The sequence below is a fragment of the Centroberyx gerrardi genome, chromosome 10 (genome assembly GCF_048128805.1).
Source record: "Centroberyx gerrardi isolate f3 chromosome 10, fCenGer3.hap1.cur.20231027, whole genome shotgun sequence".
NCBI lineage: Eukaryota > Metazoa > Chordata > Actinopteri > Beryciformes > Berycidae > Centroberyx > Centroberyx gerrardi.
The window spans coordinates 15,715,361-15,729,913 of record NC_136006.1 but is presented as its reverse complement, the minus strand read 5'-3'; the positions used below and the strand labels follow the sequence as shown (position 1 = coordinate 15,729,913).

General features: G+C 42.3%; 1 protein-coding gene across 3 annotated transcripts in view; it reads right to left on the bottom strand.

Moving 5' to 3' along the window:
- Window positions 1–963: 963 nt before the first annotated feature.
- Window positions 964–14,553, bottom strand: part of rapgef4a (Rap guanine nucleotide exchange factor 4a) — a 34,237-nt gene continuing 20,647 nt past the window's right edge. For 2 of the 3 annotated variants that reach the window (XM_071917926.2, XM_078286046.1), the window contains 25 exons: window positions 13,458–13,508; window positions 13,234–13,340; window positions 12,536–12,657; window positions 12,254–12,437; window positions 12,056–12,140; window positions 11,492–11,552; window positions 11,095–11,171; window positions 10,833–10,979; window positions 9,760–9,875; window positions 8,524–8,609; window positions 8,045–8,123; window positions 7,757–7,907; window positions 7,038–7,126; window positions 6,756–6,786; window positions 6,571–6,649; window positions 5,714–5,860; window positions 4,721–4,818; window positions 3,949–4,074; window positions 3,156–3,334; window positions 2,823–2,913; window positions 2,681–2,731; window positions 2,403–2,490; window positions 2,072–2,136; window positions 1,907–1,961; window positions 964–1,738 (listed from right to left, as the gene is read on the bottom strand). In XM_071917926.2, coding sequence (XP_071774027.2) covers window positions 1,611–1,738; window positions 1,907–1,961; window positions 2,072–2,136; window positions 2,403–2,490; window positions 2,681–2,731; window positions 2,823–2,913; window positions 3,156–3,334; window positions 3,949–4,074; window positions 4,721–4,818; window positions 5,714–5,860; window positions 6,571–6,649; window positions 6,756–6,786; window positions 7,038–7,126; window positions 7,757–7,907; window positions 8,045–8,123; window positions 8,524–8,609; window positions 9,760–9,875; window positions 10,833–10,979; window positions 11,095–11,171; window positions 11,492–11,552; window positions 12,056–12,140; window positions 12,254–12,437; window positions 12,536–12,657; window positions 13,234–13,340; window positions 13,458–13,508 — 2,493 coding nt within the window. In that variant the 3' untranslated portion in view covers window positions 964–1,610. The remainder of the gene's footprint in view (window positions 1,739–1,906; window positions 1,962–2,071; window positions 2,137–2,402; window positions 2,491–2,680; window positions 2,732–2,822; window positions 2,914–3,155; window positions 3,335–3,948; window positions 4,075–4,720; window positions 4,819–5,713; window positions 5,861–6,570; window positions 6,650–6,755; window positions 6,787–7,037; window positions 7,127–7,756; window positions 7,908–8,044; window positions 8,124–8,523; window positions 8,610–9,759; window positions 9,876–10,832; window positions 10,980–11,094; window positions 11,172–11,491; window positions 11,553–12,055; window positions 12,141–12,253; window positions 12,438–12,535; window positions 12,658–13,233; window positions 13,341–13,457; window positions 13,509–14,553) is intronic. The other variant, XM_071917923.2, reaches the window with a different exon arrangement.

Here is a 14,553-nt window from a genome sequence, read left to right as displayed (position 1 = left end):
GGCCTCCTGACGCACGATCCCGTTGACAACAGCGCCCCTCACTGGACAGAAGTGGTACAACAGCCTGTTTTGGGTGACACATGCCCTGGGACGGTGGTGCTCAAAGTGGGGTTCGGGGACCACCAGGGGGTCCTTGGGTTGGGTTTCAGAGGGTCCCCAGCGAAATGAGGAAGAGTTTAATCTCACTAGAAATGATTGCAATTAGAGAATGTATAAGAATGACTAGTGTAATCTTAGGTTAGGTCATTCTTATCTCCGCGTAGACAGTTCCACAGTTCAATACTAAATCAACAACATGCACTACCAGTCAAAAGTTTGGACACACCTGATTTAATGTAGCCTATTATGTTTTTCATTATCTTAAAGCCATTTTGATCTAAAGACTTATGCTTCAATGCTTGTAATTTGTTTTTTAGACAATTATATATAGGCCTAGTGAAGTTGATGCCTATGTATGAATTTCTTTCCAAAGGGTGGCTACTTTAAAGAATCTAAACTTGGGATCCTACACATGAAAATGTTTGAGAAGCCCTGCCCCACCACAAGTTGACATGCACTAAATCAGTGGTTCCCAAACATGGATTGGTTTAATTTCACCATCATTTAATGCAGTAGAAGTTAGAACCAGGACATAATGTGTGATAATGACCTCTGATCAGAGGTGTCTCTCTCTCCACTGTTGCCTCCCCATCTACAGTATTTCCTAAATCCTCTCAGATCGGGGTCCCAGGGACAAAGCCTGAGTCTGTTATCTAAAGCGTTATCAATCTGGAGTGTCCTTGACATGAAGACGCCCTGCACTAAATCATAGCCATCATATTAATTGCAGGCTCCAATATAACTCAAGCGACAAACCCTTTTATTGTATGAGAAATCAAAGATAAACTGCAAACTGCAAGGATTATTACACTATTCTATAAATGGCCTAATAAAAACAGTAAATGATGAGAACATAGTGCGCAAATACATCTAAGAATTTTTAATATTTACAGCAGGCACGGGTAAAAAGTTTTCAAACAACATTTACTGTATCTCATACACTTTCAAAGAGGAATGTGCTCACATGAATATCCAGCCCAACATCATAATCCTTTGCATGCTGATGTCAAAATAAATATTTGTATACATTTTACAACACATAGTAAAGCCACAAACTCAAATATTTATAAATATAATTTGATACAAAAGATATGAAACAACTGAATATCAGGAATATCTAGAATTTGCATTTTTAAAGAGTCAGCATCACATAGTGTTTACATCTGAAATGTTACACAATAATCTGATGAATGAGATCCCCGAAGATCATTAGGTTCTTGGATTGTCCCTCTTGATAAGTGACTTTGAGATGATGGTGATATCTGCAGTGCAGTGATATGAGAGGTACGTCACCAGCCAACAATTACTGTTGCATGTTGCTAAAATATCAAAAATTACAGTAATAAAAGGCTTAAGAACTCAGGCTATGGCATCTGAAACAATATCTCTTTATTTTATACATAATTAGGTCCTCCATATAACTGCTTGTATTTGAGTAAATTCATACCAAGCAAGCTCATGTGTAGCGGTTAAGCAGCAGCAGCATGTAACAGCTCTGTCCCTGAGTTGTTTCAAGACCTGCGAGGCTCAAGTCCATGAGAAAGCTGGGTTAGTGTCCTTTGGTTGTCAATCACATTGAGCTGACGCACGTAGCTCCGCACCTCTGGGTGGTTCTTGCTGGCCTGAGATGAATCCGGACCTGAGTGGGTGGAGAAAAGAGAACCGTTTTAGAAAAGTGTCGTGAATTAAATTTGAATCCCTGTAAATCAACAGCGGACACCGAAGTCTGGATATAATATATTTGTTATGAATCCATTTAACATTTCATGCCTTTTCACAGTTATAAAATAATCATTTGAATACTTACTGAATGGCTGGCTCCTACAGTATCTCACTATCTTCACTGTATTAGCAATCATCCGCTGAAAGACAAAGAGCTATAATCAGCAACAGATAACAACAATTAACTGAACGGCTAGCAAATTGGTTTACATGGATTGTTAGTCAATAATCTGCTCATTCAGAGCCTTACCATTTTCTCAAAATTGACCAAATTGTCAATGAATGTTTTGTTGCCCTCATGAGTGAATGTCATGTCTGGAAAAATAAAGGAAGTACAGTGTAAATAGCAGGTTAGAGCAAAATGAAGAACACAACTAGCATGCAGGATTTTTTGTTTAGATGGTAAAAGCTGTTAATTACAGCAGAAGAAATTTACATAAAGAATAGTGCTGCCACATGCTCAGTGTCTCTGATGTACAGGTAATAAATGATGGTATAATCAAACCAAAAACATTACGACTACTCTAACTGCAAAATGACAGACTGGCTACATCAGAGAAAGGTCATGTCGACGCTCTGACCTTTGATCAACAGCGGCATGAAGGGAATGATGGGCGGCTCCAGCTTGGCAACTGTCAGACGGTACGCCCGGTGGTTCCTGGACGGGTCCTGTGGAAACAGTCACACTGTTCTGAGACCTACCATCACCGCGTGAAATGGATCCATCACAGGCCCGGCCAAGGCCAAGGCCTGCTAAATCCATAATGACAAACTGACGCTGCGAGAACGTTGATTTTCAATTCAGCGTTTGGCTGGACAGAAACCAACACTCAAATATGGAGATGAAAACAAAACTTACCATCAAGTTTTCAAATTCCCCGTAAAACTTCTTGAATTTGCTGGGAAGTTTCTGTCAACACAGATGATATGGGTGGATAACAGACAGTTCTATATAAATCTGTATAATTTGAAGCAGGTGCAGATCGCAGACAGATACCCACCTCCCAGGTCTGACTCAGTCTGCTCACTGCTGGGTTGCTCATTCCCATAATGATGGCAAAGAAGGCGTTCAGATTCCTGTAGTCCTTACAGCTTTGAAAGAAAACATGAAAAGGTTAAGTATTATCAGAGTGAGATATTACAGTGTTATCCATGGAGCTCAGCAAAATAGTCCTGAATTCAAACTCAGATAAAGCTTATTCTCACATTCTGATCAATGCCTTTTAAAATACATGAACAACAAGTAAACAAAACTGCAGACTGTGACCAGATAGAAGTACGTTGTGTGAGACAGAGAGCAGCCTGGACACTGAAACAAGGTGTAGGCTACTCACTGGGCAGCAATCTTGATGAACTTCTTGAGCAGCTGCACCCGCTTGCTGAGCGGAGAACACAGACACACCTCTGTGATCACCCACAACTGGATTTCATTGAACCTCCTCAGGAACAGATCCAGGTTCACAGTGGTCTTCTTGAAGTTCTGCCTCCCAAATGTGTGGTAGATCAGTTCATGCTGTTGGAAGCCAAATGAAAAACAGCAAGAAGACGCAAATTGATATTCTAACTATGCCAGTGAAATTTCTAATGAAATATGTAAAATATTTTATTTGTACTACACCATTACCTAACATCTGTCTTTTATTCAAAGTCCATCTGACCAATCTTAAAGTCACACTGAAATGAAAAATGACTTTTTTTTGCCTTTTTAACTCATTCTGACTATCATATCATACAGCTGTTTGACAATTTATGCCCAAAAATGACCAAAAAATATTTTTTTTCTGTATTTTTACATTAAAATCTCATTACTTTTACTTCCTGGAAAAGAGAAAATCTTCAGTGGTGACTTCATTGTGTACCAGCAGGTGTAAATAAAAGTTCCAACCAATAAAACTTCATAATTTTTTTAACAATCCCGCCCCTCCCATCAAATATAACTACCTTTCTTTCCCTAACTGATATTCCATTGGTTTACACTTTTGAATGATCCCTCCCAAATATCCTGTCTCAACAGGAAATACATCATATTAAAGAGGCAAGATGCTCAAACTGTAGTTTCACTGACTTTAAAGGAAACATCATATGATTAATCTATTCTGCTGATGGCACCCGGCCTCTCTGTCATACCTCATGCACACAGTGGAAGAGCTCCCAGTCATAGACAGTCATATGATATGCCACGTCCTTAGAGCTCATCAGCTCAAAGCTGGCCACCGACCCTGCAGAGGGGCCTTCCTGCTCAGGTAAAGGTGTCTAGAATACAGAAAACACACCAATCAGTGTTCAACAACCTTATTATTTACATGTGACCTTAACTGTTGGGATCAATTATTGTTTTACAACGAAAAATAAAACAGGGATCAACAGTAAAATGAATCTTCCAATTGCCAGAAATATTTTGTTTCTACCATTTCCCCTACCAACTCCAGCATACATCTCTTGCTTCTCTGTGACATAAACAAGAGCCGAACATCAAAACAAAGCAAATTACAAACAGAAGCAAAAAATACTACAGTATGCACAAGACTGCAGCAAAAAAGACTAGAAAGACAGTGAAAGTGCTGCAAAGAAGGGAAAATATATTTGACTTAAAAAACATCACTTGCACAGTTTATCTATATTCAAAGCCTTGGCAAATTTCTGCAAAATACAGAACAATACTGGCACAATAACACCTCCATATTCATAGAGTTGCTCAAAAGAAAAGCTGGTTGGTTGCAAAATATCACAAATGTCGATTATATAAAAGAAATGTGTGAAGAGCAACAGAGTTTAACACGTAACAGATGCCAGAAGAGTGCGGCTTGGGGCAGGCCTTCAGTGAATCTGTCTGAACGCTCGTTTGTACACCGTGAGAATGTGTTGGGTAATGTGTCTTTTCTGAGAGGCATTAACGCACCAGTGAATCCAGTTGATCCCTGGAGCAGGCAAACAGACGGCCATTTATGCCGAGTGTGGAGAACACTGAAACATCATTAGGCTTGAAGATGACTTTCTCTGGAGAACAAAAACACACGAGGATGAATAAAATGATTAAATTTGTAACCATCATTTCTAAGAAGAAATGGAAAACCTCCCACACAACCAATTCAACAAATTCAACTTGATGCTAGATCAATCAATACAACAACTCAAAAAACAAGGGATTTAACACACAATAATATGAATGGCAATATCAGAACAATTTGCTGCCTTTTTGCAATAACTATAACTATCATTTCTAAAAATACAAGTGGTTGTGAAGTTCAGTTTCAGCTTCACAATATAAACTGGGTGCACAGCATACAACTCTTTTCAGTAATTTGAAACAGATGATGCTATTTGTAGTATTATACTGTCTTCCCTAAATGGACCCTTCTCTGCTAAGTAAGTAATAAACATGGAAAGCTGGGGCCTTGATTTTACCTTGCCAAGCTTCAGATGATTGATTAAAGATATATAAGCAGTATGATCACCGACTCCAAACAGCGGAGTAGTTTCAGCTCAGTATCTATTTACTTGCCACTGGTGAGGGGAAAGTGCAGGTCAAGCACGGGCCGGTAAGAGCTGCATTAGTGCCGTTTGGCAGAGGCAGTGGAACATCCTTACAACAAGTACCAGCCAGTGGCAGAAACAGCTCCATGTAGAATGTTATGAGATGGAGCCAAAGAGAAATACTGAGCTGAGGTTTTCCCAAGCTGCTTCTCAGCAGTCTACGGCTCATTCCTTAGCACCTAGCGGCCAGTCAGAGTGAGCCAACCCACAGCCAAAAGCCACTCGTTTCCCACTAAATCAAGCACTGATTAATTCGTATGATACCCTGCACAGGCCTCCCTAAATAGAAGGATCCCTGCAGATCGACAGCGTGGCGTCTCCCATCGTTTGATTAGCATGTGGCTGCCGCCGTTCTCACCTCCGGCCGAACTGAGGCTGACCAGCAGGAGGTCCTCCGCTGACCCCAGCTTGTCGGCCACGGCGCTGATGACCTCCCTGACTGAGGCAGCCACCGGGACCCGGATCGTGGTGTAGGTGTGGTCGCAGCAGTAGACTTTGAACAGAACTGGAGACGGGGATCAGAGCAAATGAAGGACCATCAGCAAGGAGGAATGATGGGAGTGATAAGAGCAGAACTGACCGAGAGAGAGTTTAGAACAAATTACTGAAAAGAAAAAGACACCCATATGCCAGATTAATGCTCCTTGTGTCCAGCAGTGTCCAGCAACAAGAACTGGTGTTAATCAGGCTTATGCTTACACAAGCGTACATGTATTTGTGTAGACTACTAAGATACAGGACATCTAATTGACTAATTTCCTCTTGCACACAAAGTAAATCCACATCGATAAGGAAAACCGATCTGCAAACAGAATTATCATTCTATTATTGCAGGGTAATCAACAGAGCCGATGGAAATAACTTCAAAATCATATAAATCACCAATGTGTCAGACACCACATGAGAAGTATACATATTAAGCCAGTAGATCATCTGGAGACTCGAGAGAGACAATCAATAAGGGTCATCACCGAAAAGGTCTTATGTCAAATTCCTCATTGAGTCTAGGAGTCTAGGAGTATAGTTTCAAAATGTTTCTCTTTGCAAGAGTTTTTTTTTCTCCACCCCTCTGTGATAAATCCAGTCTCTTATTACCAGTGTAACACATAGCACTGACATTGTGACCTGCTGTTTTGAAGCAAACAGCGACAAAGCGACAAGGTTTTTTCCATCACAAGATTCTCTCACCTCCATAGAGACATGCCTTTTACTTACTTTCATCATTACTCTTGATAGGCTGACGCTTCTGGAGCTTCTCATCTCCCATACTGAACTGTCGCAGTAGGACTTTGTGCTGTAACAGATCAGAACAGGTTCAGTCAATACAACAGCACTGCTTCAAAATACATCAAAAACTGAGCGAGAAATTGTATTTGAAAGGACAAGAGTTAATCACATACCTTTTTCTGTAAGGATCTGGCATCTTCAGTGCTGAAATGTAGGAAAAAAAGGATTATTAAGCAATTGCTGGCAAAATAAAGGCAGGTTTGAGCATCTACTAATAAAAAACTGAAAGGCCAACGATTACAAGGGCAATGCCCCCTAATAGGATATGCCTCTGACCACATACAGGTAAATAATGTCACCTATTGCTATAAATACAGATTCGCGGGCAGTCTCCAGGTCGGGGCCCAGTGAGTCATTATTGTCTTTTTATCCACCTTGAACAAACTTGTACTTACTTGCACTTCACAGTTCTCTCCAGCTCTGGAAGTTGATCCTTGAGGGGCAGAATCACCTTTGCATCGTTAGATACTGCCATGAGAAACTCCTGCAAAACACAGAACAACACAGAACAGGCAGAAAAGGATTTTCATCATTTACTTGTGTTTCCTTTACATTCATGTAGCTGGGGTATATCCATATAAGAGCCACTTTTACACTGTAGCACCTACTAGAACTGATTCTGGCTCTCAAAACCAAAATAACCCCTACTCCCACATCTACAAAAAAGGAAACTGCGGCAAACTCAATATGGATTTGTCTTTGCTTTTTAGTTTCAAGAGATAAATCGATTTTGACCCTGTGAATCCTGCTGGTTTCATGTTGGTCTAGTGGACTTTGAAGAGATTAAACTTGTTTTTACTTTTGATTGCTCTTCCTTTGTGTGATTTTGACTTATTCTGACTTTGTACATTATTGTATGTTGATGGTCCGCAACTTTTAGCCTTGTCTTGATGCTGCTTTCGTGGGATTTCTCCCTTGAAAAAGAGATTCTTAAACTCAGTGGGATGTACCTGGTTACTTGTTAAAGGATAGATAAAAAAAAATAATAATAATAATAATTCTCCAGGAAACACTGATTGTTGTACTGTATTGCTACTGTCACTGTACTGTACTTACAGTGTAACAGTGGTTATGACAGTACTCTTATATCTCCATGTGAGCTAGTGAGGCTGACCTCTAGGAAGACGACCGAGGCGTCCTCCTCCTGTAGGTGATCCCCGTGCACAGCGGCCCACTGCAGCACCAGGCGGATCACCCTGCGTTTGTTGTTAAGAGTGTAGTCCAGCTTCTCCTGCTCAGAGCCCTGCGAGGCCTGGGCATGGTAGGTGCACAGCGGTTAAAGATCACAACCACGGCAGTACAGCATCGTATAACAGCAGTGAGAACTCAGGCCATTTTCAGAGATGTAGGGAAAGAAAATTCAAGCACATTAGGAAACGTAGTGAGAATGCTGAAAGGATATTGGGCCATTAACACTGGACACAGTTGACTGTTAGGGATGAAGACACAGTGCATGAGCGCAAAGTCGTCCAGAGCTGGATCTGTGAGAGAGAGAGAGGCAGGAAGTCAAGCCAGACACCTGTGATGTAAGAGCAGATGAAAGAGAGGCCAGACCTGCAGGCCGAACGTGGCCCATCAGGCCTCGATCCACGCGGCCCCGTCTCTGTCACCTCTGCTGGCAAATGAAAACCATAAGAGTCCGCACAACCGGGAGTAATTAAATCAGCTCTGTGATGTGAGACTAATTATAGATGAGAACAAACAGGTCAGTGCAGAGCAGCAGACGGAGGACACAATCTGAGAGACAATCTGAGAGAGTGGAGGAGATAATACACACACTGCGTAGAAGGAACCTCCTTAAGGAAATCTTTAATGACCAAGATATTGATAGATTATGGTACTAGTCTGATGTATTGGATGCTGTACGCGGTTCGCAGGTACCTGACTCTGTGAATTGAGAGTCCAGTCGCATCATTTCGAGGAAGTGCTCCAGGATCTTCTCTGGCGTCCCCGACATCACAGTGTATCTGGAGTGACACGGAATAAAGCACACCCTTCACTAATCAAGAAACACTGGCTCTTAGTGCTTAATGACATGGCCATGGCACTTGACTGATTTGTGTTACTTGAATATGTGTCTGTGATTGCTTCATTTGATAACATTCCTATTTACAATCACAGAGTTCTTGGCCGGCTGAAGATTAAGGGGAGCCTGGGCAAGTGCCGCGGGAGAAGCCAAAAAAGGCAGGGGCAGCCGCTCTGTGAAGGAGAATCAACACAACCCAGCCGCGGTTGTTTTCATTACTTGCTAACAGCATCACGAGAGGGAGCTGGAAGCAATGTTGTGTCTTCGCCACTCAGGGGGGGAGGACACAAGCTTGACACTCTTGCCACTCTTTATGTGTGAGGAGCGGAGTTGATTAGAGGGCGACCCTGGCCAAGTAATTGTGACTTGCCAGGCCTGCCTTTCCCCTAGGAGCCGGGCCATCATTACCATTAATGTGTCTCTCTATATTACAGCGACCATGGTTCAGTGACAGATGCCTCCATTAAGATAACACTCTTCGGCTGCTTTCGCTCGCAGGCTTATGCTGTGCTTGTGCTGCCTGCGCGGTCAGGGAGCGACCGCTTTCATCCGCCAGTCACAGTGGCTGATAGGTTCCAAAATTCACCAGACACTTTCACTATTTTAACATCCAAATATGTTTTTTAGACTATATTAGACATATAAATGGTGGCTGGTTACCTGCCTAAGTGGCCGGTAGAGTAGATAAACTTACACAGTTCAAATTTATCAGCATGTAGTTGGTGGCTGGGGGTAATTTCCCACAATGCTGTTTGCTGGCCAACCTGCTCTGTGCAGATTGCATTAAGGAGACGCTCCCAGCAAGTTAACTGAGTCCTGTCACTGACTCTTTAGTTTACAGAGAATATATCGCTAAGCCATCCATTACTTTTGCTTTATACAGTGTAGGGAACTTAAAGCACACTCAGCCCTATTTAACGGGTTTAAATGCAAACATCAGCCAGTTGTGCTGTAAATGTATAGATCAGATACAACACACACACACACACACACACACACACACTGTCTTTCAACCTCTGTCCTCTACAAATCAAGCTCTGTTAAACACTGGTGTTTGAGCGGGTGAGAGCCTGTGAAGTGGGTACATTTACTTGTAATGGGAGGATGTGGCTCCGTGGATGGAGGTTCGACTGCCAGTGAGACTCTTCTCTAAGACCAGCACATCCTGATCGTGCTCCTTCAGACGCACTGTGTTGGCCTCCACATCCTTGACACACACACACACACACATACACACACACAGTAAATACACATAAACATGCATTTTAATTCCATGACACACGACCAAGAAACTGTTCAAGGTGATGAAGATAATTGATCAGATCAAGACACTTGAGCACTAGGAAACAGTCATAATCACTTATATAAGGAAGAATATACTGGATGATTGTCTGCAGTTTCAGTATGTAATTCTATCTGGTGTATCTGTATTAGTAAGTGAGTATGAGCTTGCCTTTCCGCTACCGGCCGAGAGTAGCGTGTGGTAAACTGAACGCAATGTTTACACCACCACACATTCATCCCAAAATTGCAGTGAGGATCTACTCTCTGCACTCTGAATCAAAACTGGCCGTGGGTTTTCCACATGCGGAGGCGGTGGCATGACATCCGGGCCCTGGTCGCTAAGCAGAGTGGATTAGTCGGCTTGTCCGGCGCACAGGCAGAGTCTGGAGGTCAGCACTCTGACAGCCTGAGCCAGCAGGAGGGGTCAACAAACTGCCTCATTCCTCTACAGTATGCACAGATCCGCATCACATACAAAGACCGCTTGCCCGTCTGCCTTCTGTCCCTCGCCACACAGATAACTAGCACCCACTTCCCAATCAAGACCCTGCTGTTGTATTCCAGCCAAAGCAGGAAATGAATGATGAAGACACAGCTCACAGCTGGCAGACTTCCCAGACAACAAGTTTATATCCACAGCCACTGACACACAAATCTGCCTTTTATATCTAGCTTGAAGTTACACAAGTCATTTTGTACATCATTAGGGGGATGAGTGAGATAATGGCTGCTGGGGCTGGCATGCTGCTTCAAAGAGCACATGCAGTAATTTTAACATTTACAGCTGCAATACTGATATTTGACCAACAGAGGGCGATAGTGCCATTTACTGACATTTACTGATTTTCTCTCCATCGGAAGATGTTGAACAGACACTCACCCTCAAGATCCTGTTGAAGTCCTCCTTGTCTACTCTCAGGAAATGACAGTTATCCTCTCGCAGGACAATGGAGGCGGCACGGGGGGCATCGTTGACAAGAGCAAGCTTCCCAAAGTCATCTCCTTCATGCAGCGTGCAGACAACACCCTGCGCAGCACATTGTACTGACTAGTTACTGACCAACTGGCAACTAACTTCAGCGTGATATTATGAACTCCAACGTCTTCACGTATAACCTGATCTCACTTGGAGAAATACTTACTTTTCCATAGATGACAACATTGACCGAGCCCTTTAGAATAATGTACCATGAAGTGCCTTCCTCCCCTTGACTGAACACTGGGAGAGAAAAGACATCGTTAAAAACAGATCTGCACCTCACCTCTAATCAACCTTCTCCTTCAAAACACCTTCAAAAAAATCGAAAGTCCCCCAAGTCAATGATAGGACACATAAACTGATTTCAGAAACACAAAGAAAAGCTTTGGTAGTCTAATAGAGCCTAATCTGGGATTTGTTGGATTAATTTTGCCTCTGTGTAATGCATTTATAAAACAATCATCAGTGTAGCTTGACGGTGTGAAAAGGTTATCCAGGACACCGGGATTTTGTGGCAAAGTCAGTGTCACATTACTTACTTATTTTGTCAAATTACTTACACACTGTTCCTGCCTTTGCATGGGACTCAAAGATCAGCACTCCTGCCAGTTCCCTCTTTACCTGTGAAAACAGGGGACACAGATTTGTTTTACTTACTGCTGCAGCAGGGAGCATCCCAAAAGAGGAGAACCATACCTCTGCACAAAGTGTTTCTAGCCTGCTACTTGTAATCTCAAAACCCTGCTCATGTAAAATTGTGTTTTACAAGATATCATTTTAATTGAAGCAGCAGCCAATCTGACATGAGTGATTTTTGGCTGAACTTTAATTAAAATGAATGATTTTACTTGCAGAATGAGTATGCAAATATTTATAAATGTGACGATCAGTAGTCTTTTAGATGCATACACTAAGGTGTGTGTGCTGCTGGCAATTTGCATGCTTGCATCTTTTCCTTCTTGTTTACAACTCTAAACAGGCTGTGCTCTTGAGCGTGACATAAAATCTGAAGAGCTGAGCATTATTTATATTGACACAGGAGACAGAGCCAGTTGCAATTTCTGCAGTGTCAATAGGATTCCTATGACCACACTTAATGCATAAGGCAGAGAATCTATACTCACAGTGGTAGATAGGTGAGATAAGGCCTTTATATGGAGCAACTCTTCATAAATGATCTCCAAATCATCTGCTGTTCTTTCTGACGGACTGGAAAACAGGAAATATGGAGAAAAAAAACAATCTTAACAGCATCCCACTAATCAACTTTAAACCTTGAATGGCAGACATTGCTCCTCCAGATTATTGCTTTAGGGCCCTACTGTTTTCTCAGAATCATTCTCATGTGGGCGTCGGGCCCAATCTGCGAGAGAAGGAGAAGGGTATCCTGCAGTTCGTCTTGGCTCTCCTTCCTCTCCTCCTCACTGGGGAAGGGAGCGCCCTCCTGTTCATCATCCAGGAAGCGGTAGAAAAGATACTTGTCCTGGAAGCTGAGCTCCTGGTCCACTGCGTCGCAAAAACAACACAGACAACATGGCTTAAATCCAATGATTCTGCTTTGCGTTGCAGCGTGCGCAGACACAAACACGGTCCAGAAATCTCACCATGGTTGAGAACACCTTCCTCCAGCAGCACCTGCCACATGCCTACAGCTTGGATGCGAGAGTGGACGCATGAGCTCTGCTGAATTTGCCAGTCAACCAACTCTGTCCCCACGCAACACTGCCTGTGAAACACAAAGCAGAGACATTTCAGAGCCAAAACACATCTGCTGGACTATAATATACTCATTTCAGGGTTGCGGAATACATAACCGAATACTTGTGACAGTGTTACATACTTTAAATACAAAAAAAATTTAACTGTATTCTGTTATGTTCTCTAAAAAAACAATGTATTCTGATTAGATACTTGGGAAAAATTTGACGATTACTTCTGGAAATACTGAAAGCAAGAAACTCAAACACATTTAAAGTCCATTTAAACAGTGGCAGGTGTTCAATGTGTTTCTAAAATGTGGCACAGGACAAAATCTGTGTTTGTAGGCAACTGTTTCTCATCTATATCGGTCCCTTTACACCTCAAATAAGGCAAAACAATCTGAAAATGAAAGTTATCACTGAGTTTGAGTTTGTTACTGATTACAATTTTGATGACAAAGCTACAGTATATTGGAATACAACCTACTCAAACCCACATATGATGAACTACTGACAAAGAAGCCCTTCAGCACCTACATATAAAAAGGCAAAGGTGATGAAATCCTCCAGAAATCCAGCAGAGACCAGAGGCCCAAACCAACCTGTATGTCTTCAGATGGTACTTCCGGTCTCTGATCATGTGCGGCGCTCTGGAGAGGATGGCGTGACGGAGAACCTTCCCCGCCTGCAGGATCTTCTCCGACGGCACCTTGGGCAGAGTAGAATTTGAAGTTGAATCTCACAATAGAGCCATGCTGAGTATCTGCTATGTTAACAGGTACATCGGGCAAGCATTGGCCCCGACTGATGTGATCGTGTTTACTACCTGGGAAATGGATTTAGGGTGGGGTTTGGCTGCACTTTCAAAGAGTGACTTCTGCAAAATAAAACGAAACAGAAAATGACTGGAATTGGCAAATAAAAAATCCATCGTGGACGACAACAAAAATTGAAGCTGTACAACTGATGACATAGAACTCAACATTAGAGGAATGGATGAAATGAAAGGTCAAAATTAAGCACAACGCTACAATAATTGGCAATAAAAAGACATCAGGGCAAAACACAACATATCTGACAAGTCATGCTACATAACCAGTGGGTTTCCTCTCATTGAGGGTCACATTAATGTCTTCCTCACAGCTATGACTCACACTTGACATTATGTGCTTTTTTTGCTGTCCATTTTAATTGAACTTATGGCTTCCTTTATTGCTTCTGACTTAAAAATAATGGTGTGTTACCAGAGTCTTGACTGATGCCTTCAACTGTTCAAAGGACAATGTGTGTGCATGTGTCTGTGTGTGCGTGTGTGTGTGTGTGTGTGTGTGTGTGTGTGTGTGTGTGTGTGTGTGTGTGAGTGTGTGTGTGTGTGTGAGTGAAGCATGAGGGGGCTGTGACATTTAAAATGCATTCTATATGCCTCAGAGAGCATTGTAACTCACAGATGTGACATAAACATGCATTTATGTGAAGCCTTTAAATTCTCATCATTTATTTATTAGGCGACGAGCCCATTCAGTATATCCACAGAGGCCGGGCTCGTGTAGTTAATATTTATACAGCGCTAAAGTAGAATTAGAGTTGTGTTTCCTCATTACATAACGGGGAAAAACAATTTAGGCATTTCTATTTTTACATGACAAATCAAATGTTGAATTTCTAAACAGGGTAAATGTTTACCAACAGCGTGATGAGGCCGACAGGACAAATGGAGGAGGGTCATGCTTGCGCTATGAATTCCACCTCTTCTGCTGATATTTATAGAGCGCATATGTTTTGGCTAACCTCTGTCTAAAACCCTCTGGAGGAACAAAGCACACGCCGAGCACAAGCCACAATAAATCTGCCGGAGTGCCATGTTATCAGTCCAGTGGCAAGGAAACGGCCACAGGAGCAAGGTGGGACAGGAACTGTTACGG